The 25,528-nt window shown below is 44.0% G+C and overlaps 2 protein-coding genes across 6 annotated transcripts in view; one reads left to right on the top strand and one right to left on the bottom strand.

The window, feature by feature from the left end:
• The window catches only part of KCTD10 (potassium channel tetramerization domain containing 10), a 29,856-nt gene extending 24,162 nt beyond the window's left edge, over positions 1-5,694 (bottom strand). For all 3 annotated transcript variants that reach the window (XM_021706129.1, XM_008072431.2, XM_021706130.1), the window contains exon 1: positions 5,407-5,694. In XM_021706129.1, the coding sequence (XP_021561804.1) occupies positions 5,407-5,409 (3 nt within the window). In that variant the 5' untranslated portion in view covers positions 5,410-5,694. The remainder of the gene's footprint in view (positions 1-5,406) is intronic.
• Positions 5,695-5,772: 78 nt separating this feature from the next.
• Positions 5,773-25,528, top strand: part of UBE3B (ubiquitin protein ligase E3B) — a 55,900-nt gene continuing 36,144 nt past the window's right edge. Inside the window, exons 1-9 of one of the 3 annotated variants that reach the window (XM_008072429.2) lie at positions 5,773-5,914; positions 9,792-9,891; positions 11,783-11,964; positions 12,111-12,231; positions 13,962-14,021; positions 14,408-14,512; positions 16,473-16,569; positions 17,792-17,877; positions 19,565-19,647. In XM_008072429.2, coding sequence (XP_008070620.1) covers positions 11,804-11,964; positions 12,111-12,231; positions 13,962-14,021; positions 14,408-14,512; positions 16,473-16,569; positions 17,792-17,877; positions 19,565-19,647 — 713 coding nt within the window. In that variant the 5' untranslated portion in view covers positions 5,773-5,914; positions 9,792-9,891; positions 11,783-11,803. Of the gene's footprint in view, positions 5,915-6,076; positions 6,229-9,791; positions 9,892-11,782; positions 11,965-12,110; positions 12,232-13,961; positions 14,022-14,407; positions 14,513-16,472; positions 16,570-17,109; positions 17,509-17,791; positions 17,878-19,564; positions 19,648-25,528 lie in introns of those variants that run through there. The other 2 variants (XM_021706128.1, XM_008072430.2) reach the window with 2 other exon arrangements.

The raw sequence follows: 25,528 nt of genomic DNA, 5'->3' as shown, positions 1-25,528 counted from the left end.
AAGCCAAGCCAAAAACACAAAGACCAAGACTTGACCATGTCAAGTTTGCGTGTTTTAAGACATAAAGACCTTGTCAACTTATGTCCTTGCCTCCTTCAGTACAGTATAAAAGACCCCAAAAAACCAATAGAGATACATTTGCTAGGGCACTTACCAAGAATGGAGCTTGCAGCCTGGAAGCTGCACTGGGTGAGTGGGGGTGAATGTGAAGGCCTAGGACACTACTGTACACTACTGCAGACTTTACAAACACTGGACACTGAGGCTATGCTAAATTTATAAAAGATTTTTTTCTTCAGTGATAAATTAACCTTAGATTACTGGAACTTTTTACTTTATAAACTTTTAATTTTTCTATTCTTTTGTAATAACACAGTTTATATAACACAGACTTTGTATAGCTGTGCAAAAATATTTTCTTTTTCCTTTTTTTTTGAGTTGGGGGTCACTCTTTGTCTCCTAGGCTGGCGTGCAGTGGCATGATCACAGTTCACTGCAGCATCAACTTCCTGGGTTCAAGTGATTCTCCCACCTTAGCCTCCTGAGAATTGGGACTATAGGTGTGCCACCATGTCTGGCTAATTTTATGATTTTTTTTTTTGGTAGAGATGAGGTCTTGCTATGATGCCTAGGCTAACTTTTTTTTTTTAATAAGTAGAAAGAGTACACACTCAAATAGCAATTAAAAGTACAGAAAATACATAAACCAGTAATATACAATAAGTCCCCTACATATGAACCTTCAAGTTACAAACTTTAACAATGCGCACCTGCATTTTTTTAACGTATTACTTCTCTTCACTAGGTGTCAGTACAGTCTGTTAAATACATACAGTACTATATAGCTGGCTGTGTCAGTTGCATACCTAGGCTAACTGTGTTGGACTTAAAACTAATTGGACCTGCAAAGGCACTCTCAGAACAGAACTCATTTGTATGTTGGATACTAGTCCTTTATTACTAAATATTGTATACTGTACATAATTGTGTGTTATACTTTTACAGAACTGGCAGCTCAGTAAGTTTGTTTACACCAGCAACATCACAAAAACATCGTGAGTAATGTGCTACAACTAAAACAATAGCTACTTTACCAGGTGACAGGAAATTTTCAGCTCCATTATAATCTTATAGAACTGTTCTATATGCAGTCAGTTCAACACTGCCAGAAATGTCTTTGTGTAGCACATGACTGTACTTTTTTTTTTGGCTTCTCAATATTTTTTAAAAGGTAATTTGCATCGAATAAAGTGTATTTTAGTCAGGCATGGGGCTCACACCTGTAATTCCAGCAATTGGGGAGGCCAAGGCAGGAGGATTGCTTGAGCCCAGGAGTTTGAGACCAGCCTAGGCAACATAGAGAGATCTCGTCTCTACAAAATAAAAAAATAAAAAATTTAACTGGGTGGGTGGTGCACAGTTGTAGTCCCAGGTCAAGGCAGTGGTGAGCCATGATCATACCACTGCACTCATGATCATACCACTGCACTCCAGCCTTGGCAATGGGGTGAGACCCTGACTCCCCCCCCCACAAAAAAGTGTATTTTAAGTGTACAGTTTGATGAGTTTTGATCAATATAAGCACCTGTGTAGCCACCACTCCAATACAATCAAGAGAAACTGCCAGGGCTCCCTCTGTACCCATTGGCCACTCAATTTCTACCACTTCATGCAACTTTTAAAAATCCAAACAATGCTGGGAGGCAGCGATTTTATTTCCATTGTGTGGATTTGGATACCATACCCAGAGAAGGTCAGTCAATCTCAGCCAGCAGCTGAGTCAGTGACAGAGCAAGTGAAGGATGTGATATGTCCCTGTTGGCCTGGAGCCCATCACACTCGGTATGTTTAGAGCTATGACATGTAAGTTGAGAAAGGAGAACCCCACCTCACTTCTTTAAAAAGTACAAAAAGCCCTGAAAAAAGATGGGAGGTAAGGTGTGCTTAAGGGTTTGGTAGTCAGACCTGTGTTCAAGCCCCTGGCCCTGCCACTTAATAGTTGTAGGAGTTTGGGTGAGACATCTGTCATAGTCCAGTCCATCTCTAAACAGAGACAGCAGCCCTACCTCCTCCCAGGGCTGTCGAGAGGGATTCAAGAGAAAGCACCAAGCAGTCCCTGGTTCAGGGTAAACACTCAGACAAGAAACACTCAAATTATGATGACTTGAGAATGTGTTCAAGTCTCAAATTATCTTCTCCACTTTGGCAACTGTTTCCAGCTCTAATGACAGACTGAATTACTAAGAGATAAAGGCAGAAACAATCCTGATCTAGCATGAGACTCCAGATTAGGCAACAAAAGCTCTAAACCTTTCCAGAGCCCACCCCCTCCAAAGGTCAGTCAACCTAGTACCAGGAGAGGCCCTGGGAGAAAAAGTTTTGGCTGCATTCATGACCCTGAGCCCAAGTTACAGTGAACCAAAGACACAAAGTGGTGGATGATAAACCTCTCACAGCAAACCTTTCCACAGAGGACTCTCTCCCATCCCTTCTGGGATCCTGCTTTTCTACTTGTCTAAAGGCTTGGTGAGGTGGGGCAGGAGAGAGCAAAACCGGCTACAAGAAACAAGAGATAATACTTGAGATATTGGTTATGGATGTTATTCAATCAGAAGTTTATTTTGGCTAGATGGGTGAGTAGGCTTCTCTTCTTCCCATTTTCCCTGAATATACTGGTGCTGATTCTAAATGGTGGCTCTCTGATGGGTGGAACACTGGAATCACCTGGGGAACTTAAACACTGCTGCCTGGGTCCTATCTGTGGAAATTCTGATGTAATTGGTCTAGGGGTGTGATAGCATTATAAAAATTCTCCCAGGTGATTCTAATGCTCTCCAAAATTACAACCCACTGTTCTGAAAAGTACTGTACCCCTTAATTAGGCTACAGTTAAGTCCATGGTCTTGGCCCCGTGTATTCCTGACCTACACATAAAAATAAACCAAAGAACCATCAACAAAAGCAAGTCCCTACTCCATAGCTTCACAGCCACAGTCATGTGTGCATGCTTGAAAAAACAAATCAGCTGAAGGGGGAAAATAGATGACTTGAAAGAAGATCTAGGCAAGAAGACAGAAATAGGCACCAAACCCCTAACCCTGTTTTCTATACACTTATTTGTAGAACTGTCTCATGTGTGCCCTGATTAAGAATCTGGTGATCCTAGCCTGCAATCCAGTTCCTCTACTTCCTGAAGGATATTCAAGCAATTTAACCCAAGTCTCAGTTTCCTAACTTGTAAAACGGGGTGCTAAAGCCATAATCTTTAAAATAACCTACAGGGAATGAATGTTAAAGTATTTGGCACCTAGTCCTGTGTGTAGTTTCCCTTCTGTACCTCAAGCTTTAAGAAAAGTGACTCCTGACAACTAGAATCACCTGGATGTGCTTAAAAAAACACCAGTGCCTGCCTAGGCCACACCCCTGACCAATTAACCAGAATCTTAGAGAGGAAGTGGGTGGCAGATCAGTCACTAGTGTTTAAAAAACTAGAGGTGACTCCGATATGGGACCAAGGCTCACTGCCACTGAGGTCAGGCGCTTAAGCTTGACCTAAGAATTGCCAGGGATGCATGACAAAAATATCAGCTCCAGGGATTCCTACAGAGAAGTTTAAGAAAAACTATAGAGGCTAGTAGTTCTTAAACTTCCTCAAACTAAGGGGTAGGGGGAGAAATTTCTATAACTCAGTAGTCTACTGTTCCATTCCAACCAAACTAAATCCCATCAGCCACATAACTGTGGCATTATTTCATATCCAAAACAGCTCCTGCTAATTCCAAATGTTCCAACATTCTCTTCCTGTGTTTAGCACACAAATTCTTGGCCTATTTCTCTCGGTGGTCTAGTGAAAAATATGTTTATCACCAATCCCACTTTTCAGGGGAAAAAACTAAGAATCAGAACGACAAGGGCTCTCTGACTCCCCCTCTCATGTCTCTCTTTACACAGCCCAAATCATGAAATCACTACTCTAATCCTCTGCAAGGATTGTTAAAACAGATGAATAGGGGCCGGGCGTGGTGGCTCAGCCTGTAATCCCAGCACTTTGGGAGACCGAGGCAAGAGGACTGCCTGAGCCCTGGGGATTCAAGACCAGCCTGGGCAATTTGGTGAGACCTTGTCTCTACTATAAATCACTAAAATTAGCTGGGCATGGTAGCGTGTGTCTGTAGTTCCAGCTACTTGGAAGGTTGAAGTGGAAGGATCGCCTGAGCCCAGCAGGTCGAGGCCACGGTGCCCGGAATCGTGCCACTGCACTCCAGCCTAGGAGACAGAGTGAGACACCAACTCAAAAAACAAAAACAAAAACAAAAAAACAGATGAATGGGTTCCAATCCCAGACTGTCCAATCCAGTAGTCTGTGGTAAGGCTTAAATCTGGCCAGTCTAAACAAGCTCCCAAGTGACACTGATGCTAGTGTGAGACCAGTCTGGGAACAGCTGATTTATGGGGCCTTTGTTCCCTTATTTTGCACAACACGGAACAGACCAGTCAACGTCAGATACAGGCTGACTCATTTTCTTCAGTGGTGTTACCGGACTGATCTTCCCTAAAGACTGCACTTTCCAGGGAAGTGACAAACAAGCAATAGAAAGAAAGTCTGGGAGGATCTTTGGTCAATCCCACCCAGGATCAAAAAGCTATTCAAGGAACAGATCCTTGAGAATCCCAAGCACACAAACCTCCCTAGAGCTGAGGCAGCATGTTAAGACGCCCTGTGACCTCAGGCACAGCCACCTCGGGCCTCAAAGGAAGTGACCAGATAGGTACCCAGGCGCCAGTTGAGGCTCCGCGGTGAAGGCGCCCTGACCTCAGGCCCTGGCACGCCTCCCCGGAATCCCAGGCCCTGAGCGCACATCTGTCTGCTGGCTCCCGGTTTCCTTCCCCCACTCGCCCGTGTATTCAAACGCGCCGGAAAGCAGCTGCCACATTTCCAGCGACTCCAGCCACAACCACCAAAACTCCAAACGCTCCGCCCCAAGGAATCCCACTTCACCCTTGCTGAATCTACAGCCTCTCCTTCACAATCCTCCAAATCCTCCTTTTCACCCCAAATGTCCCTTTTCAATGACATCTTTTGTTCTCATAATCACCAACTCCCGATCTGCCACAAGCGCTCAAGACTCAGAGGACCCTCCCCCGCCCCACGCACCCCAAATATCCACTCCCTAACCCCCAAAGACATTGCCCGGTTTCCTAGCTGCCAGGGAGCCCCCCCCCATTCTCCATTCAAAGCCCTTCCCCCACCCCCGGCTTGCCCCCAGTCAATTCCCCCACCGCCTCTCCACCATCGCAACTGCCCCTCGTCGCACCCTCTCCTCTCGGTCCCTTCCCCTTATCTCTCCGCTGCCTGGCTCCCTCGGCTGTCCAGAGCCCCCAGCAGTTGGGCACCGCCCTCCTTACCATGAAAAGCCGAAGGACGACGGAGTCTCCAAACCTGGACTGTAAGAAGCAGGAAACACCCAGCTCACACGAGCCGGGGGCAGAGGCGGGGCCCGGGCAGAAACTTCCGCTGTCCGCACCCCACTTCCGCCCCGCAGAGGGCAACTTTCTAAAGCATCCGCCGTGCCTCTCGACGTCGGCTGCCTTCCTCCCAACTTGCTTGGCCGGAATGGGTTCCAGCTTCTCTTGGCTGGCTCAGACACTTATCCAGATACCCTTTTTTATCTGCCAGAGGGGAGAACAAGGTGTGGAGAAGTTTTCCTTCCCGGGCGAGTAAGCTTTGCGGAACTGACTTTTTCAGGGACTGCATGCTTGCTTCCCGGCGGAGTTCTGAGAAAGAATACCCCGGGGCAAGATGGCGGTCTTGCTTCGGCCGCTGCCCCGGGTCTGGCAGAACTCGGGGATTTGGGGCTGAGGAGGCTGCAGCTGCGACTTCGACCCTGAGTGCTGGGGCCTCGAGCGGATAAAGGTCTACGGCCTGCGGGTAGCTAGTGGGAACAGGGCTGGTGGTTCTCTGGGTGGGGACCGGGACTTGGAGGGAGGCGGCCTGGCCCAGTCGGAGAGACTGGTGCTGGGCCTGGCTTTGGGGACCTGTGGGGGGGGGGGGGGACTCTGCGGCCCTGTCCATATGTTTTAACTTTGGGGCTATAGGCCTTTACAAACGGACTAATGCTGGGCAGAAGGGATTTGTTATTATGGTTGTTGATGTCAAGGAAAGACGCTGGGCCCCAGGAGTCACCCAAACGGGAGTTCGAATCCTGTTCGCTCGCTGTGTGACCTCGGGTGAGTTCCCTCACCTCTCTGAGTCTGTTTCCTCTTCTGTAAAATAGAATCATTAGTTTCACAGAAAGTGTTGTATGTTACTGTTTTAGTGCCATGCCTGATAGTCAGCTCTGGATAAAGAAAAACTTGGTCGTAATTTAACTCCAGCTTAGCCCCATGAGTAGTCTTGCATTCCCGGGTTCTTTCTGTCAGTGAGGGAGCTCTGGGTCTTTTCTGTTTTCCTTAACGGTAAATAATTGCTTTGGAGATAACCGTGGAGCTTTGGAGCTCAGCGACCTCCGGCAAGTCACGTCCTCTCTACATTTCATTTTCTCTGTATGAAGGTGGACTTGGTCATAAAACCCACCTAGATAGGCTGCAGTTTTAAATAAATGATAGCTGTTCTTATTGATAGTCTCTTGAAGTCCTGTTGCCTGTTCTTTAAATAAAAATAAAACTATTGAGACAAAAAGACAGGGTTGGTTAAGTACATGTACAGGTGTCTGATACATGATTTGCCCTTAACAAATGGTGATAGTCATTTAGCCTGACGGCCCAGCTCTTCCCACTGTAGAGGGAGAATCCTCTTAGGCTCAATCAGCTGTTGGTATTTATGGTGCTTCACCTTAGGACAGTATTCTCTGGACCGTCATGCGCTTTTGTTATTCTCCATGAAGTTGACCTCATCCAGAAAAGACTGATTTTTGAACAGGTCTCATGGGAATATAGAGGTAGACAGGAGTCTGAATCCTGTCATTATTAAAATCTTGGCTCTGCCACTTACTAATGGTCTAAACTGAACTAGAGGAGATAATAAATGATCTCATAGGGTTGCAGTCCTTTTTAGATGAGATCACATAGAAAGGACTTGACACATAGTGGGTTCTCATTTTATTTTCTTTTTTAAATGATCTCAGTTGTCACCAGTCTCTGGTTTCCTAACCTTTCACCTATATAATTCTTGTTCCTCTAAGTATATTGTAAGTTTCTTTAGTACAGTATGATAAAGCTCACTTACATGCTATATGCTTTCAGATGTCCTTATTAATATTTTCCCATTTAATCATAATCACAATGTTGTGTGTGATGACTATATTGGAGTTCAGAAGGGCAAATGTTTCGTTTAATCCTTTTAGCAACCCTAGAATGTAGGTAGTATTATCCTCAATTTACAGATAAGGAAACTGAGTCCCAATAGGATGAATAACTTAGCTAAATGATACGTAGAATCAGAACTTAAAAACAACCACTAAGGGCTACTTTCTCTGATCCAAGGCTTTTTCTGCTACACACAACCCTTTCTTTGATTCTCCATGGTATTTCTTTTCTTTTCTTTTTTTTTTTGAGTTAGAATCTCACTCTGTCACCCAGATTGGAGTGCAGTGGCCGCTCCTGGCCACCGCAGCCTCGACCTGCTGGGCTCCGGCGATCCTTCTGCCTCAGCCTTCCAAGTAACTGGAACTACAGGCGCGCGCTACCATGCCCGGCTGAATTTTTTGATTTATTGTAGAGATGAGGTCTCGCTGCCCAGGCGGGTCTCGAACCCGCAGGCTCAGGCAATCCACTCACCTCAGCCTCCCAAAGGCGTGGGATTACAGGCTGAGCCACCGAGCCCGGCTCTCCATGGTATTTCACAGAATAAGTACTAATATATATTTGACTGTGTGTTTTGATTGATGAGCTAGAGTACACACTATGCAGATTGAGAACGTATATAAGAAAGGATGAAAAAGACTGCAAAGCATAGGCTATTAAGTGGTATAATCAGAAACCAATCAGTAATGTTACTGAGGGGTTGATAATCTCAGGGAAGGGCTCTTGGGAGGCCCCCTGGGAGAAGTGATGGTTTTGAGATAGTCTTATAGGAATGTAGCACAGTTTACATGCAACTGTTTTTCCGCTAGGAAGGCTCCCTCTTCCCCTTATGATCTCGTGTAGCCCCTGCCAGTGAGGGATTGTCTGTCTACCTATTATGGAGGGAACATAACATTGTGCTCCTGGCTCGGACTCTGCTCTTTTGCAGCTCTCAGGAGCTTGAAGCTGTTACCTAGTCTAAACAGCAGGGGCAAGGCCACATAGCCCAAGGGCCAGGACTGGTGAATCCTAGTACATTCAAGGATAGGAAAAAATTTAGTGGGTGAAAACTTAAGGGTGCCAGCATTATTTCCTACCTGAAGAACCTTAGTGATTGTGCAGACAGGAGCTTCTACTGAAGAGTTTTACAAAATCCTTGGTCTATAAAAATAATCGATCCGTTAGATTTACTGACTGTGCACACCTCGATAGGTTCTTGATGAATGTTATCTCATTTAGTCATGGTTGGCCTCTGAGCAGATTAGCAGATGAAGACAAAAAGACTCTGAGACTCTCCCCACAGTATGTGGCAGAGCTAGGGACTGACTCCTGCTATGTGTGACTCCTCAGACCATACATGTGCCTCTTCTGTGCTTCACCACAAGCCTTCTGTGGAACATTTCCCACAATTCCACTACCTCAAAACAGCCACTCTTAATGTGTTAGTATATTTCATACCAATTCTGTATCTGTGTGTGCTCATGCATTTTTCTTTTTCCTTTGTTTTTAGTTAGGGTCCCACTTTGTCTCCCAGGCTGGAGTGCAGTGGCATAATTACAGTTCGCCTCAGCCTCCAATTTCTGGGCACAGAGTCTCCTCCCCTCAGCCTCTCAAGTAGCTAGGACTACACGCATGTGCCACCATGCCTGATTAATTTTAAAAAATTTTTTGTAGAGATGGGGCTCCACTGTATTGCCCAGGCTGGTCTCAAACTCTTGGGCTCAAGCAGTCCTCCTGCCTTGGCCTCCCAAAGTTCTGGAATTACAGGTGTGAGCCACTGTGTGTGGCCAAAATTATTTGTTTGTTTGTTTGTTTGTTTTATTTGAGGGCAGGGTCTCACTCTGCTGCCCAGGCTAGATGCAGTGGTACAGTCATGGCTCACTGCATCCTTGACCTTTGAGACTCAGGTGATCTGCCTTAGCCTCCCAAGTAGCTGGGACTAGAGGTGCACACCATCACACCTGGCTAATTTTTTTACTTTTTGTAGCGATGAAGTTTTGTTGTGTTGTCCAGACTGGTCTCAAACTCCTGGGCTCAAGCAATCCTCCTGTCTTGGCCTCTTAAAGTGCTGGAATTATAAGTGTGAGCCTCCACGCCCAGGTAGTCCTTTTTTCACTTTTCACAGGTAGTCCTTTTTTCATATTGGTTCACAGGTAGTCCTTTTTTCACTGTTAAGGCATAATGTTTTTTCACATCGTTAAAAATGTCAAGCATAATTTTCAGTAACTTTTTTTAACAGTCTATCACCTCTACGTGTTATTTTTCCTTACTATCACAGCCTTAATTCAGCAACTCCTATAAGATTATTTTCAATCTATTCCCTTTAAACTGTAGCACCTAAGGAGATACAGTCTAACAATTAGACAAGATGGTAACTAAAGGGGACACAAGTGTTTTTTAAAAACCATGGCACTGTATTTATTATTTGTATTCAGTGAGAAAGACATATGCTGCCACACCTATAAAACTTAACCCTAAGCCTGGATTTTCTTTTTTCCTACTCCTGTCAGGAAAAATAAACTCTGAAATGAGATGCTATCTTTGGCTGTGAGTCCTGCATAAGATCACCAGTGATCACCTGGCATTTCTGTGACACAGGCAGGTCCTCAGGTGAGCTCTCCAGATTTCCATTGCTGGGGTGAGAAGAGTGAATGATTCAGAAAACCAATCTTTTCCCCTTCCCCCCTTTTTGTGGTGGTGTGATCATAGTTCCCCACTGCCTTGACCTCCTGGGCCCAAGTGATCCTTCCACCTCACCTCCTGAGTAACTGGGACTACAGGTATGTACTGGTGCTCCCAGCTATTATTTTTTGTGGAGATGGAGTCTTACTATGTTGCCTTGCTTAGGCTGGTTTCGAACTCCATGCCTTAAGCCATCCTCCTACCTTGGCCTCTCAAAGTGCTGGCATTACAGGAGTGAGCCACCACGCCTAGCCAGACTACTGTTTTTTTACCCTTCCTCATATGGTCAGGTGGGCTCTGTTAATTTATTTCAAGAATTACTGATGATGGACCTATATATTGACAAAGCCCTGATGTTGTTTGACAGGTGTGAATCACTGTTGGAAAGGGACCACAGAGGTCCCTTGATATGTTCATGTGGCAGGAGCCTAGCATAAACTTTTCTTTTTGGATGGTGTTTTCATGTGGGTGCTGCCTTTAATGAAGTAACCTGGTAAAGGGATTGTTTTTCGGAAGTCTGAATTTCTGAATAATTCACTTCAGTATTTTTGTCAGCTGGACTGATGTGCATTTTTGTGTAGAGTGAAAGTTGTCAGGCATCCAGTGTCTAGTATGAGATTCTTCATGGGTCAGTGCTGTGTGCTTTAGCTGCTACCCAAAACCATCCCTCTGGGCAAAGACAGTTATTGGTGATTTAGATAAAAACATAATGTGTAATTTAGAACCCGTGTCCAGAAATCGCCTGTCAGTAGACAGGACCAATTCTGTTGGAAAGACTTCATTGGTCCTTAGCAGGATGGAAACCACAAGGACCTTGGAATAAGTTATTTGTAAGACCAAGCATATTTGATTTAATGAGCTGTCTTGCATTCTGAATCATTTTCCTTTTGCTTTGTTACTGTTAAAATGGCCCTCTTTTTTGTGCTGGGCACAAATTAGACACCCATAAACATCTGTTGAGTAAATAGATGAATAAGATAATGGTGACAGTAAACAATGCTGTTTGATTTTTTTTTTCTTCAAGTTTTACTTGGAAAAATAAAAGTTGACTGCTCAAGGTTGACTTTCTAAATATCATGAAGTACTCCAGAAAATTCAGTTATCTGGGAACCTTTGACTTAGAGGATCCTGGTCTGAATTAGAGCTTTATGGGCGGGATTGAGTCCTGCTTTGTTCATTGTTAAACCTGTGCAGACCCTGCCCTTGTCCTATGCCAGACACTGTGCTCTTTTTCTTTTTTCTTTTTTTTTTTTTTTGAGTTGGAGTCTCACTCTGTCACCCAGACTGGAGTGCAGTGGCCACTTCCGGCCACCGCAGCCTCGACCTGCTGGGCTCCAGCAATCCTTCCGCCTCACCTTCCAAGTAGCCAGAATTGCAGGCATGCGCTACCATGCCCGGCTGATTTTTTTTTTTTTAATTTTTATTGTAGAGATGAGGTCTCGCTGCCCAGGCGGGTCTCGAACCCGCGGGCTCAGGCAATCCACTCACCTCAGCCTCCCAAAGGCACGGGATTACAGGCTGAGCCACTGAGCCCGGCTTGTGCTCTTTTTCTTAAGCTGTGATTATTTAATATAGGATATGGCATCTCTGGTCTTGGTGACTTGTATGCCAGGTGCAGCTGGGAAGCTGGGACTTGTGCCAGGAGAACCGTTAGCCATGGAGGGGGCTGGAGGGTCCCAAGTGTCTCTACTGCTGCCCAGGACCCTGCCCAGCCTTTGCTCTTGAGCCCCTTTCTCTGTGCGTTTTTTCACACAACAGTCTCCAGTAGCTCATCATCTGGTTGATTGTGATACATATTTCTCACTTGTTTTCCCTGCAGGGTCTGTGCAAGTTTGCAAACATGTTCACTGTATCTCAGACCTCAAGAGCATGGTTCATCGATCGCGCCCGTCAGGCTCGAGAAGAAAGGCTTGTGCAGAAGGAGCGGGAGCGGGCAGCTGTGGAGATCCAGGCACATGTCCGGAGCTTTCTGTGTCGGAGGCAACTGCAGAGAGATATCAGGTGGGTGCCAGGATCTCCCCAGCATGTTTTTCTCTGGCTTCCAGTTAATAGAAAAGATATGAATTTTCTCTTAGAGTTCTTGGAAAGCCTTCTGGGTGCTATAAGCTCTTAATTAAAGTTGTCTTATTTTACCCTTCCCTCCCTAGGAGAGAGATCGATGAGTTTTTCACAGCAGATGACTCTGGGTCCAGTAAAAGAAGCGCACTTTGTGTTTTTAAGATTGCCAGGAAACTGCTGTTCTTATTTAGAATCAAAGAGGATAACGAGGTAAAGTAATAAGTGCAGACACACACAGTACTTCCATGTTCTTTTTTTTCGTGTTTTATAAATGTTAACTCACCTTGTTCTTGCAGCAGCTCTGTGAGGTAGGTACCATCACCCCTCATCCTGTCCATTTTGTTTTCTTGGGACCTGTTTTGGAGGGATTATGCCAGTGCTTCTGGGAGTCTTTTCACATTGACTATTATGAGTGCCAGTTGGACTCAGATGCATCCAGGAGCCAGGAAATTTAGGTAAATGAGTAAAAGAAGCTATGTATGAGACACAACATAGTATGAAACGTGCATGGTAATAAACAGTAGCTGACAGGCAGCAGTGGTGACACGAAAGGGAGCGGCAGGGCTGTGGCCTGCCCTACCCAAAGGTAGCATCTGCCACTTGGCTCTAGCTGCTGGTGGACCCATACTCTGATTTTCTTTTTTAAAGAGGTGTTGGAGATCTGGGTCTTTATGCTCAGTGTTCTAATTTGTAAAAGCTAGCAACTGATTTGAAATTCTTATAATATTCCACAAACCACAGTGCCAGCTTGCACCCTTGGGATTAGAATAAGCAGCCTGGAAAATACAATTCCTGGAAAGCTTGTTGTTTACATTAACCTTAATGATACTATCGAGGGTGTCTCCATGTGACCAGCTGTTAGACATCTGCTGTTGCTAAGCCTCACATTGTGTCATTCCTCTCCCAGGCACTGGGGCCCTGGGAGGAAATAAGACAGGCTCTACCTGGGCAGGGGCTCTACCCCCAAGGGGCTCGTAGCCTAGCAGGAGAGGAAGCAATATGCCGACAGTGAACACATGACCATGTGGATGAAGATAGACAAGCCCAAGGAGGTGACCCTCATTCTCCAGAGAAGGAAACTGCAGCTCGGTGTGCTAGGGCTACCTACCCAGCATCATATGCTTTTAAGGGTAGACCTGGGATTGGTATAACCAAATGATAGTCTGTTTTCCAGTTTCCATCCTTCTTCCTTTGGCATTTTGGGATAAAAGTGATGATCTGCCAGCCTTTGACTGATGTCTGTGAGGCTAAAGTCAATATCCATGGTGCTTACAAAATGGCAGACTACAGAGCACAGTTGAGACAGCAACTATTCTGCAGGAATCCAAACTCAAGTTTGTCAGATTGATGTTATTTTTCGAAAGAAGTCTCAGTCTGGATTTGTTTTGTTTTGTTTTGTTTTTGAGTTGGAGTTTCAATCTGTCACCCAGACTGGAGTGCAGTGGCCGCTCCCGGCCACTGCAGCCTCGACCTGCTGGGCTCCGGCGATCCTTCCACCTCAGCCTTCCAAGTAGCTGGAACTACAGGCGCGCGCTACCACGCCCAGCGAATTTTTGATTTATTGTAGAGATGATGTCTCGCCAAGTTGCCCAGGCGGGTCTCGAACCCGCGGGCTCAGGCAATCCACTCACCTCAGCCTCCCAAAGCACTGGGATTACAGGCTGAGCCACCAAGCCCGGCTTCAGTCTGGATTTGTATGTGAAATACACCCGTTTCTAAAACATACTGTAAGGTTTATACAGCCCTTGGGACACCAGTTTGGGAACCCTTTCTGATCCTCAGTTTCTACATTTGTTAGAAGGAATAACTATAATCATGTGTGTGAATCACCTTGCATAATACCTGCACATGCCAGATGCCTGCTGAATGTTTGTTCCCTTCTCTTTCCCACTTTTTCATCAGTTGTGGGAGTTTATAACCCCTATTCTGTCTCTTTGCAGAGATTTGAGAGGTTGTGTCGTAGCGTCCTGAGCAGCATGGATGCTGAGAACGAACCTAAGGTAAGTGGGCAGGAGCTGCAATGTCTCCCACAAGCTCTTAAAGACCAGCCTATTGGGCTTTACAAGTTGTTACTAATTTATACACATATGCAAATAAGTGGTGGATGGAAAACATAAGCAAAGTACAAGTGATTCCTTCATTTTTTCATGGTCCAAGAAGCTATATTCTACTCTTGCCACTTATGCAGGATAGTAAATTCCCTTACTAGGCTATTTTGTCTTTGGATTTAGTGTTAAATAAGTCTTATATGCTGCTTATTCACCCATTCATCCCCGCTGCCTTATCTGGCCCTGGACCGAGCTAATAAGTCCAACTCCAATGATTAGAGCATGTGTAATGTGATCCCTGTAACTGCCCAAGACATACCTCTTTTTCCCACTTGTAGGTGTGGTATGTGTCCCTGGCTCTTTCTAAGGATCTCACCCTTCTATGGATTAAACAGATCAAGAGCATTCTGTGGTATTGCTGTGAGTTTCTTGAGCAGCTCAAGGTAAAAAAACAACAACAAACCAACCAACTGTAAATATGTCATTGTTATCTGCAGCCTTGAGTCTGAACTTTCAGAGTCCCCATGATTCCCTTATAGGTTATGCCTTTGAAGATCTATTAGCTAGAGTCTAGTAAAGAATTGTTAGTTGAGGCCCTGTTCTGGGAGAGAGGAGGTTTGTTGCTGTGACCAGTATGAGCCCTTCATTGTTGTGTGGTATGTTGAACACTGACTGCGTGTGCCACAGGAAACTGCCATCTTCCTTCTCGTTCATTTGATGCAACGAGTATTGTGGTCTGTACTGTTATACTAGTTGATCCTCTTGTTACAAGTACAGAAACCCAACATGAACACAACTGGTTATACACACAGGCTAAGCAAGAAAGCAAGAAAGAGAACGTGCCGTGTTATAGAACACACAGCAGCTGGGGCAACTAGAGCGGGGTGGGGTGGGGCCTTCTCTTGTTCTTTCTCTCATCTTGGCTCCCTTTTGGGAATACCTCATCTTCTTCTGCTGTAATCATGGTCACCAGTTGTTCTAACCTTACATCCTTCCTCTGTCTTGACCAAAGAGAATAGGGAGGTCTCCTCTACCAATTCAAAAACCGGGAGGATTCTTAAGAGCCCAATGGAATCCTGAGTGTGTCTCTGAGTCAACCAGTGGCTAGTGAGAGGGATGGGATACTGTCACTTGTCCAGCCCTGTGTTCTGAGAAGACAGACGGGTGTGAGCAAACATGAATAGCAACCATTTTGACTCTGCATATCAGGAGGGAGAGGTTTTAGGGCCAGAGGGTTGATAAGGACTCAGGAAGCAACCAAGGAATGGAGCAAATGTCCCAGAATCCCCAGTGATCCATTCCCAAGCATCCCTCTTAGGGCACTCAGGAATGACTCTTGGCTGCCACCCAGCCAGGGAAGCAAGCCAGTAGCAAGCCACTGCCGACTTGTCAGGGGAAGCATATGGCTCAGCAGTGGTCTTCACACCCTGTTCCTCAGAGCCCTGGAATTCCACTGAAATGCCTCAAGCCACACAGGCAGGTTGTTTCCCTGCCTTCACTTGAGCCAAGCAGATCCCCTTCTCTCTGCTTTCTGTAGCTACACTGCACAGCAGACTGCTTTTTGAGAAGCAGCTCTTCTACTTGAACAAATTGTAAAATATTGTGCGAAGAAACAGACATTACGAGAAAAGATACTAGATTTGGAGTCAGGAATATCTGAATTTTAGTCCTAATTCTGCTGATTTCCTGTGTTGTCTTGAATAAGTCTCTTCCCCTCTCTTGTCCTCTGTGGGCTTGGGGCTTTGAACTCGAGCCTCTAAGGTCCCTTCCAGGTGTACATGCTATGAGTCTCTGAGCCTAGAAAGTAGTTAGGCCTTTTGTCTGACTTACTCTTAGAAAATAACGAACTATCATAATTGTAGCAACAGCCAACTTTGTGTGGAGTTATTGATTTGCCAGGCACTGTTCTTAGAACTTTACATGCATTAATCCATTTATTCCTCATAGCAACCTTATTAGGAAAACAGTGTTACTATCATTGTGCAACAAATGAGGAAACCGAGGCACAGAGAGGTTAAGAAACTTGCCCAAGATCTCATAGCTAGTAAGTGGTGAATCCAGAAGTCTGAGCCTGTTGCACTCAATTGCTTTTCTTCTCTGTCACTGCACTGTTCATATAGACAGACAAAAGTACATGCAGCAAGCCAACCCTGGTCATCTTGTTTTCAAAAGAGTCTCAAGTCTCCATTCCCAGTAGTATTCGATCCCTTCGTTAAGCATTAATGTGCCAAAATCCTTGGCCATTTAATTCCTGAAATGGTTATTTCACAAGAAAAAAGAATGATGACATAGTTACATTCTGACTCACTTATTCCAGTTCAGTGCACTTAGAAAGTTGTGAAATGGTTGCTTCACTGCCTGGAATGGATGGCATGTGTGGTAATCTTACTCTTTTGTTTCCAGCCTGAAATCTTACAAGATTCCCGACTCATCACGCTGTACCTCACGATGCTTATCACCTTCACAGACACTTCAACATGGAAAATTCTTCGGGGAAAAGGTTTGTGAGACTTGCTTCAAAATCTTTCCTGGCTGGCGTTTCCACAGAGAGCTTGGGGAACCTTTTCTCCTTTGTAAGAAGCACTTCTGCCACCACAAACCTCAGTGACAGCCCAGGGACCATGTGAATGAAAGTGCTCTTGGCACTTCCCATCAGACTGCATTGTGTATTCAGAGTATGTTCAGTATTGTGTATCATACTCTCCCATTCTTTGAATTTATGTTTAAAGGCTTGATTCTTCTGATCTCAATTTTTATAACTGCCACAGTACCTCAGCCTCCAAATGATAATATTCGCTGAAACCTTGTCATTTCATTTGGAAAGTCATTAGGCAACGAGTAATTCTATTTTGCCCATAAAATTTGCATTGTAAACCTGCCTCCTTCCCTGAAAAGTGTGCTTATGTATTTCATGTAGTCATTTCATTCATTCATTCAACAAAGAGCCCACTATGTGCCAGACCCTGCTAGGCACTGGAGATACAGTGAGGAGTGAGACAGAAAAGGTCACTGTCCCCAGTGCTTCAGGTGCTCCCTTCCTCACAGAACTGAGCCTGGTGGGGTAACAGACATGAAATAGAAGTCACTCGTATGATAGAATGGCAATGACACCGTGAGTACTTGGAGGGAAGAATACAAGGGTCTGAGCCTGCTTGGGGGTGGCAGAGGCCTTGTGAGGCCAGGCCCGGGCTTTTCTGAAGCAGCGCTGTCTCTGCAGAGAGCTGGAAAGAGTTGGAGTTCACAGAGTGAAGAGTACGTGACTTCGTTTGCAGAGACTCCAGCGCAGCAGGGAGAGCTGATCTTCGGCGTTATCCTGGACTCTGGGAAGGAGCTAAACACTGTTGAGCTCTGGACCCTGCTGGAGGCCCATGTCCCAGTGGGGAGTGGAGGTGTCCGCAGGGAGTAGAAAGTGCCAGATCCTAGAAGGGGATCAGAAAAGGTACTACCAGGACTCAGAGCCAGAGTCATCATTCTAGCTAGTGAGTGATAGGACCCGTCTCCCAAGAGGTGACACTTCAGCCAGGCCTTCCAGGAGAGATGGAATTCCAGATACACAGTACCTCCCTGTGCTTTGGTGGCAGGCAGGCCAGAAGGAAAAGGAAGGCAAGCCGAGTCGTATCTCATTTCCTTGTGGCCCTGGGCCTGGATTATAATTTTCCCTCCCACATAAACAAGTCACATTATGGCAAGATTTTTTTCCTCAAACTTTCTTCTTCATTTAGGTGAGAGTCTTCGACCTGCCATGAACCACATTTGTGCAAATATAATGGGACATCTCAACCAGCATGGATTTTACTCTGTGCAGCAGGTCTGTGACCCTGTCCCCTAATCTGTGACCTCTCACCTCTCACTCTCCAACACTTGGAGTTTTATGTGTGGTTTCAGCATGTCTGATACCCTCCTTACAGAAACACTTTCCACAGATAGAGCTTGATACCTGTGTCCTCCTCTCTTCCCCCATTTTGGGTTACTTCTGAATCAGGTGAAGAGAGAGCAGTGACACTGGAATCCCTCTAATACTCTCCCATTTTTGGCTGCAGGGATGATCCAGGCTCTTGAAGTTGAAGGCAGCCTTAGGGCTTGCTACCTCGGATTTCTTCTTGGTTGGTGCCTGCAATTACATTTCCAAACGCCCCTTGCACCATGTACCTTGTTGTGCCAGTATGCACCTCCAGGAATTGTCAGAAGCCTAAGTGCTGTTTGAAAGTACTGTGGATTCTGTGCATTCGAGAGGTCATGTTGATTGAGCCTGTCCTTCTTCTCACTGCACTGTGATGGGCTGTTTTCCTAACTTAATTTCATAGTCACCTCATGACAACCCTATGGTATGGTGTGACAGCAAAAGGTGCTATCATCAACAGATATTTCAGTAGGGAGGCTTCTGCTTGTCACTGTAACTGAATTGCTTCTAAAAGAATATGATGTCTTGAAATTTTAAGTCTGGCATTCTTTTTATTATCTGTTAATTTTTATTTTATTTTATTTTATTTATTTTTATTTATTTATTTATTTTTTTGAGTTGGAGTCTCACTCTGTCGCCCAGACTGGAGTGCAGTGGCCGCTGCCGGCCACCGCAGCCTCCACCTGCAGGCTCCGGCGATCCTTCCGCCTCAGCCTTCCAAGTAGCCGGAATTACAGGCATGCACTACCACACCCGGCTAATTTTTTTGATTTATTGTAGAGGTGAGGTCTCGCTGCCCAGGCGGGTCTCGAACCCACGGGCTCAGGCATTCCACTCACCTCAGCCTCCCAAAGGTGCGGGATTACAGGCTGAGCCACCGAGCCCGGCTTATCTGTTAATTTTTTAACTTTATTATTTAAACATTTTTAAAATATAGTATTTAAAGTAGGGAAAGTGATAGAATGAAACTCTATACCCTCTATAGTTGTCTTCCTTTAACTTTTTTTTTTTTTTTTTTAGTCAGGCTCTCGCTCTGTTGCCCAGGCTACAATGCAGTGGCATAATCACAGCTCACTGCAACCTTGACCTCCTGGACTCAGGTGATCCTCCCACCTCAGCCTTTTGAGTAGCTGGGATTACAGGCATGAGCCACCAAACCCAGCTAATTTTTTTTTTTTTTTTTTTTAAGAGAGACGAAAGCTTACTATATTGCCCAGGCTGGTCTTGAACTTCTGGGCTCAAGCAATCCTCCTGCCTTGGTCTCCCAAAGTGGTAGGATTACAGATGTGAGCCACCGTGTCTGGCCTGCTAACTTCTTAAAAAACATTTCATTGCAGTTTGTTTTTGTTTTTGTTTTTGTTTTAGAACTAGGATCTCACTATGTTGCCCAGGCTGATCTCAGACTCCTGGCCTCAAAGTGGTCCTCCCATGTCAGCCTCTCAAGTAGCTAGGATTATAGGCGAATGCCACCATGCCCAGCTCTCAATATGGTTTTTTATCTGAAGCACTCATTTTACTTTTTTGCTTCTTTTTTTATACATAGAATAATATAGAGTTGGTATCATCCCCTGACCGGTTAAAATGTTTTTTTCAGGTATTGTTAACCCGTGGCCTGGCAAGATCCCGGCCTTGTCTGTCCAAAGGCACTCTCACAGCAGCCTTTTCTCTAGCATTGCGGTGAGTAAGAAGCCACAGCTGAGGCGTTGTCATGCTTCTGAATGCTTCCTCCTCTTGCTTTTCTTTCTCTTGCTACTGGGACTAGGGGTGGGCTTGCCACTTTGACAGAACTTATAGGAGGAGTTATTCCTAATGAAAGTGACATGTTTGTGACTGTTCAGACTTCTTAAACTTCTTAATATTCAGTCTGCATCCCTGAATATTTTTGCAATGTGATCTGTGGTACCTAAAGTGAGTTGCTTTCATTCTGCCAGTGACCAAGATGCAGTGAGTTTTCCTTTTGAGGTTGTAGTTGACAAAATTAAGGAGACCTAAGAGCTGGAGGAGGCCCAGCAAAAGGGCAGGAGATAGGACAAAGGGAGTAGTGTTATGAACACAGGCATAAAATGTTAGAATTTTTGTTTAGAATCTTTGGTTAAAGAACCAAAAATGATGTGATATTTACCTTCACTGAATTTAGAGATGTAAAATATATAAGAAGCTAGATATTTCCTTATAAAAATTATACCCGCAATTCTGAGAACTGCCAAATGCAAAAAAAACTGTGCTTGTTAATGAGTCTAGGACATGCTTAAACTGTTGCAGGTACACTAACTTGGGAGAATGTTAATAAGTGCTCCTGGAAGAAAGAGTGTCATGGTCAAACCAGCTGAGTAAAAGCTGCCTGCTCTGCCCCTTTCTGTTAACCCACAGTGCACCTTAGTGTTGAAAGCTCTGAGAAGTCCTACAGTGGCAGTGAGATGTCCTGGGGTTTGTTTAACCTGATGTTGACCCCAACATGCCTGAGCATGGAATACCCCTGCCTTGTATTTGCATTTTTGGATGATGGAACATGTCTATTAATAACCTGTGGGAAGTGATGGTACAGAGCAGGAGTTGGCAAACTTTTTCTGTAAAGGGCCAGACAACAAATATTTTCAGCTCTGTGGTCTATTCCGCCTCTGACACAACTCCTCTGCCATTGCATCATTAAAGCAACTATGGACATCTGCAAATGAGCATGGGTGTTTTCCAATAAAATTTTATTTATGAAAACATGCAGTGTGCTGAATTTGGGCTGTGAGCCATAGTTTACCAGCCCCTGGTCTAGACTGTGCTTTGCACCAACCATTAGCCACATAGGGCTACTTAAATAGAAATTTTTTTTAAATTAAGTAAAATTTAGAATTTGGCTCCTCACTTACGTCAGCCACATTTCAAGTGCTCAATGGCCACATGTGACTTAGTGGCAGATGTCTTGGACAGCACAAATATAGAACATTTCTGGCATCACAGAAAGTGCTGTTGGACAAGACTGACATAGAGCCACATTTTAGAAGTCAAAAGGTAAATTTCATTTAATATATTTTATTTAAATCAATATATCCAAAATATTATCATTTTTACATGTAATCAATATATTTAAGTTATTTATTTCAATTAGCATTAAATAATGCATTACATTTTTCTCTTCACACTAAGTCTTTGAAAATTGGTATGTGTTTTACACTTTGAGCATACCTTACTTCGGGCCAGCACATTTTGAGTGCTCAGTGGCCACATGTGGCCAATGGCTACCATATAGGACCACATATCTCTAGACGCAGGACCCTCATGGCAGAGGAGTAGGATCCAACCAGTTATGCTGTCATTAGTTGCAAAAGTGGAACAAACGATCTAATAAACAACTGCACCTGTGCTTCATACTTTGAGAGAAGTTACATGAGTTTTATTTAGTGAACCATAACATCTAGGTACAAGCAGCTTCTCCCAGAAGTCTAAGGTGCAGATTCACTGCAACTCCCTTCCTGAGTCATCTCTGGGCCACTCATTTAGCAGCATTGCCTGCTTTCCTCTATGGCCAGGGGCTGCAAAGAGTTGGCGTGCTGCAGCCTGAGCTCTGAGGCCCAGGGGCAGCACTGCTCCTCTGGGTTCAGAGAACACAGGATCTAGGAGCACCTCCCCTTCCTTTCCAGTCCACCATCACTCTCTGACCCAGTGTGGTCCTAATTCACATGTAACTCACCAATGCAGTCACATCTGATCATCCCACTGCGTTTCTTCTCTTTTAAGAATATAACAGCCTCCATCATGGTAGTTTTTTTTTTCTCTATATGTGTTAGGTTACATTGAATCACTTGTTAAGGCCAGGCTACTCAAAAGTCTTTTTCCCTAAACAATCCAGTTCTTTTCTCTTGAATCTTTGTGCATAAGTGAACATGATCAGAACTTTTTAGAACAAGGTATTCAGTGGTTTCGTCATATAGGGAAGTCTGTATGAAATCATCAATAATATGTCAAGACATTATCATGAAATTCTGAATATGAATAGCTAACATTCATGGGCCTCACATTGTTCTAAGACTTTTAAACATATTAGCTGACTCCTCACCACATTCTCTTATCTCCATATTGTAGGTAAGGAAGCTGAGGCCCAGGGAGGTTAAGCCATTTTCTCTTAATCATTTGGTACAGACTAGCCAAGCCAGCAACAAAGCCCACGCCATCTGACTCCAGAGCCCACACTCTACTTATTCATACTTGCCTCACAAATTGAGCACATTTTTATGTTCTAAGAATAATGCATATTTCCTGAGTAAATGGCATGTGGAAACCTTCCCAAACTTACCCTAGTCCTCGAACCACCATGGCATTGATTATGTGGGCCCCTCGTTTCCCCAGAGACCTAGTCATGTGTGTCCCTGCGTGCCTACCCAGCTCCCTGTTGCACTGTGAACTCTCTGTTGGCAGGGGCTGTGTATTACACCTCTCTAATCCACTTCCCCCACCGCCGTGTTTAGTCCTGTTAAACTTGCAACTAGCAGTACATTATAGAATTTGTCACTCAGAGAGGCTTAAGTGCAACAACTCCGAGTAGACTCAGAAAAGAATCTTATTGCCTCATGCTGGGGAAATAGGTGATAGGAAATTGTGGGAAAGTGGGAGTATTTGGCGTGTGTGACCTGTTGAGACTAGCCTAGCACTCCATGTAAGCTGCCCTGCACTCCATTGGGCATCCTCCAGCACCTTGCTCCCAGCCAGTCAGTCTTGGTGTCTTGGGGTGTGTGGCCCAGGGTAAAATCATCAGGTTTCTAGGAGAGCCCGCAGATAAGGCATTGGCCCTTCGTGCCTGTCATGATGCAGTCATACCCTCACAAACATGAAGTGGCTAGTTACAATCTTGGCAGCATTCTCTGTGGTATTCTTTCCCTCTGTCTAGGGAATTGTTTTGTCCTGTGTTAAACCTCTTTCTAACCTGCAGAAAACAACATGGATCTCTTTTAGTGTGCATAGCTCAGATCAGTGAGAGCAGCTTTGTTGGTCAGCTTCATCTTGACGAGTGGTTAACATAGACACTCATATTTTGGATATTTCAAATCTTATAAAATTTTCTTATTCCCAAAATGGTACTCTTGAAAGTGAAAGTTTATAATATGATTCTGATAGCCTAAATACCAGTAGCACAATCCTCATTGCTATGAGAGCACCTTTGCTAGAAGAAATCATTTTCCCCCTATAAGTTGTTCTCATTCTTTTTTTTTTTCTGCATGGCCTCTGGATAATTTTTTAAAAAGTAACATTCTTTATTGAAGTATAATTCACATGTCATACATTTCACTCATTTAAAGTATATAGTTCTCTGGTGTGTAGTATCTAATTCCAGCACATTTAATCACCCTAAAAAGAAACTTTGTGCCCATCAGCAGTCACTCTCCTTACACTTTTCCCCAAAGCCTCTGACAACCAACAATCTACCTTCTATCCCTTTGGAATTGCCTGTTCTGGACATTTCACATAAATGGAATTATATAATACATTTGTGGTTTCTGGCTTTTTTCTCTTTGCATAATATGTTCAAAGTTCATCCATGTTGTCGCCTGAATCAGCACTTCATTCCTTTTATGGCCAAATATTCCATTGCATGAATATGACACATTTCAGTTTCCACTTTTTAGCTAGTATGGATATTTTTATTAATGTTTTAGCTAATATGAATACGAATATCATGTAATGTGAATATTTACATACAAGTTTTGGTGTGAACATATATTTTCATTTCTCTTAGGAATACAATTCCTGTGTCATGTGGCAACTCTATGCTTAACTTTTGTTTTTTCTTTTTTGAGTTGGGGATTTCACTGTCACCCAGGTGGGGTATAGTGGCATAATCACATCTCACCACAACCTCAATCTCCTTGGGCTCCTTCTGCCTCAACCTCCCAGATAGCTGGGAGGCACATGCCACCACACCTGACTAATTATTTTTTGTAGAGACAAGATCTTGCTGTGTTGCCCAGGCTGGTTTCGAACTCCTGGGCTCAGGCAATCCTCCCATCTCAACCTCCCAAAATGTTAGGAATATATGCATGAGCCACCACACTCAGCCTTATGCTTAACTTTTTGAAGAATTGTCAAACTTTTCCAAAGTGGCTGCACTATTTTACATTCCCATTAGAAGTGTGTGAGTGTTCCAGTGTCTCATATTCTTGCCAACACTTATCTTTTTGCCATACCCATCTTAGTGGTTGTGGAGGAGTATGTTTTGACTTGCATTCCTCTTGTAGCTAATGATATTGACCATCTTTTCATGTGCTTATTAACCATTTATATATCTTCTTTGGAGAAATGTCTGTTTAGGTCCTTTGAAACATGTTTTTTATTTTTATTTTGTTTTTGTTTTTTTTTTGAGTTGGAGTCTCACTCTGTTGCCCAGGCTGGAGGGCAGTGGCCGCTGCCAGCCACCACAGCCTCGACCTGCTGGGCTCCGGTGATCCTTCCGCCTCAGCCTTCCGAGTAGCTGGAACTACAGGCATGCGCTACCATGCCCGGCTAATTTTGTTTTAATTTATTGTAGAGATGAGGTCTCGCCAAGTTGCCTGAAACATGTTTTTTAGTTGGGTTCTTTGTCTTTTATTATTTATTGTACTGTATGAGTTGTTGATACATTCTGAATACAAGTCCCTTATCAGGTATATGATTTCTAAAATATTTGTTTCCATTCTGTGAATTGTCTTTCACTTTCTTGATAGTCTTTTGAATCACAAAAGTAATTTTCAGGAGGTACAATTTATGTTTTCTCTTTTGTCACTTGTGCTTTTAGTGTGATATCTAAAAAATCATTGCCTAACCTAAGGTCACAAAGCTTTATTCCTATGTTATCCTCTCAGAATTTTATACTTTTAGTTATAAAACTTGCACTTAAATCTGTGATCCACTTTTAGTTAATTTACTTATATATATATATGGTGTGAGATAGGGATCATTATCTTAGTTTATATTTTTCTGATTATGAAAGTAATACATGTTTATTGTAGAAAACCTAGATAAGCCGGGCTCAGTGGCTCAGCCTGTAATCCCGCGCTTTGGGAGGCTGAGGTGAGTGGATTGCCTGAGCCCGCAGGTTCGAGACCTCATCTCTTCAATAAATCAAAAAATTGGCCGAGTGTGGTAGCACACACCTGTAGTTCCAGCTACTGGAAGGCTGAGGCGGAAGGATCGCCGGAGCCCAGCAGGTTGAGGCTGCAGTGGCCGGGAGTGGCCACTGCACTCCAGTCTGGGTGACAGAGTGAGACTCCAACTCAAAAAAAAAAAGAAAAGAAAACCTAGATAAAGCAGAAAAGTATAAGGAAGATTTCTCATGATTCTATAACCCAGAGATATGTTAACATTTTTTATATCTTTCCAAGTCTTCTTATAATTTACATATATTTATGTTTCTGTATATTTTAAATGTTAATATCATACTGTATATATTTTTTAAATAAACTACTTAATTAAAGTATGAGTTATCAGAAATCGATCATACCAACACTCCAGAAGCCCATTTTTTTTCCCGCATTCCAGACTCCTTCCTCTTCCATGTATATGGTTTTTTTATCCTGCTTCTTTTTTTTTTTTTTTT

This window comes from Carlito syrichta, unplaced genomic scaffold (genome assembly GCF_000164805.1).
Source record: "Carlito syrichta isolate Samal-C Ts95f unplaced genomic scaffold, Tarsius_syrichta-2.0.1 Scaffold315168, whole genome shotgun sequence".
Classification (NCBI taxonomy): Eukaryota; Metazoa; Chordata; class Mammalia; order Primates; family Tarsiidae; genus Carlito; species Carlito syrichta.
Note: the sequence above shows the minus strand (reverse complement) of the source record. Positions and strands in the feature narration are given on the sequence as shown.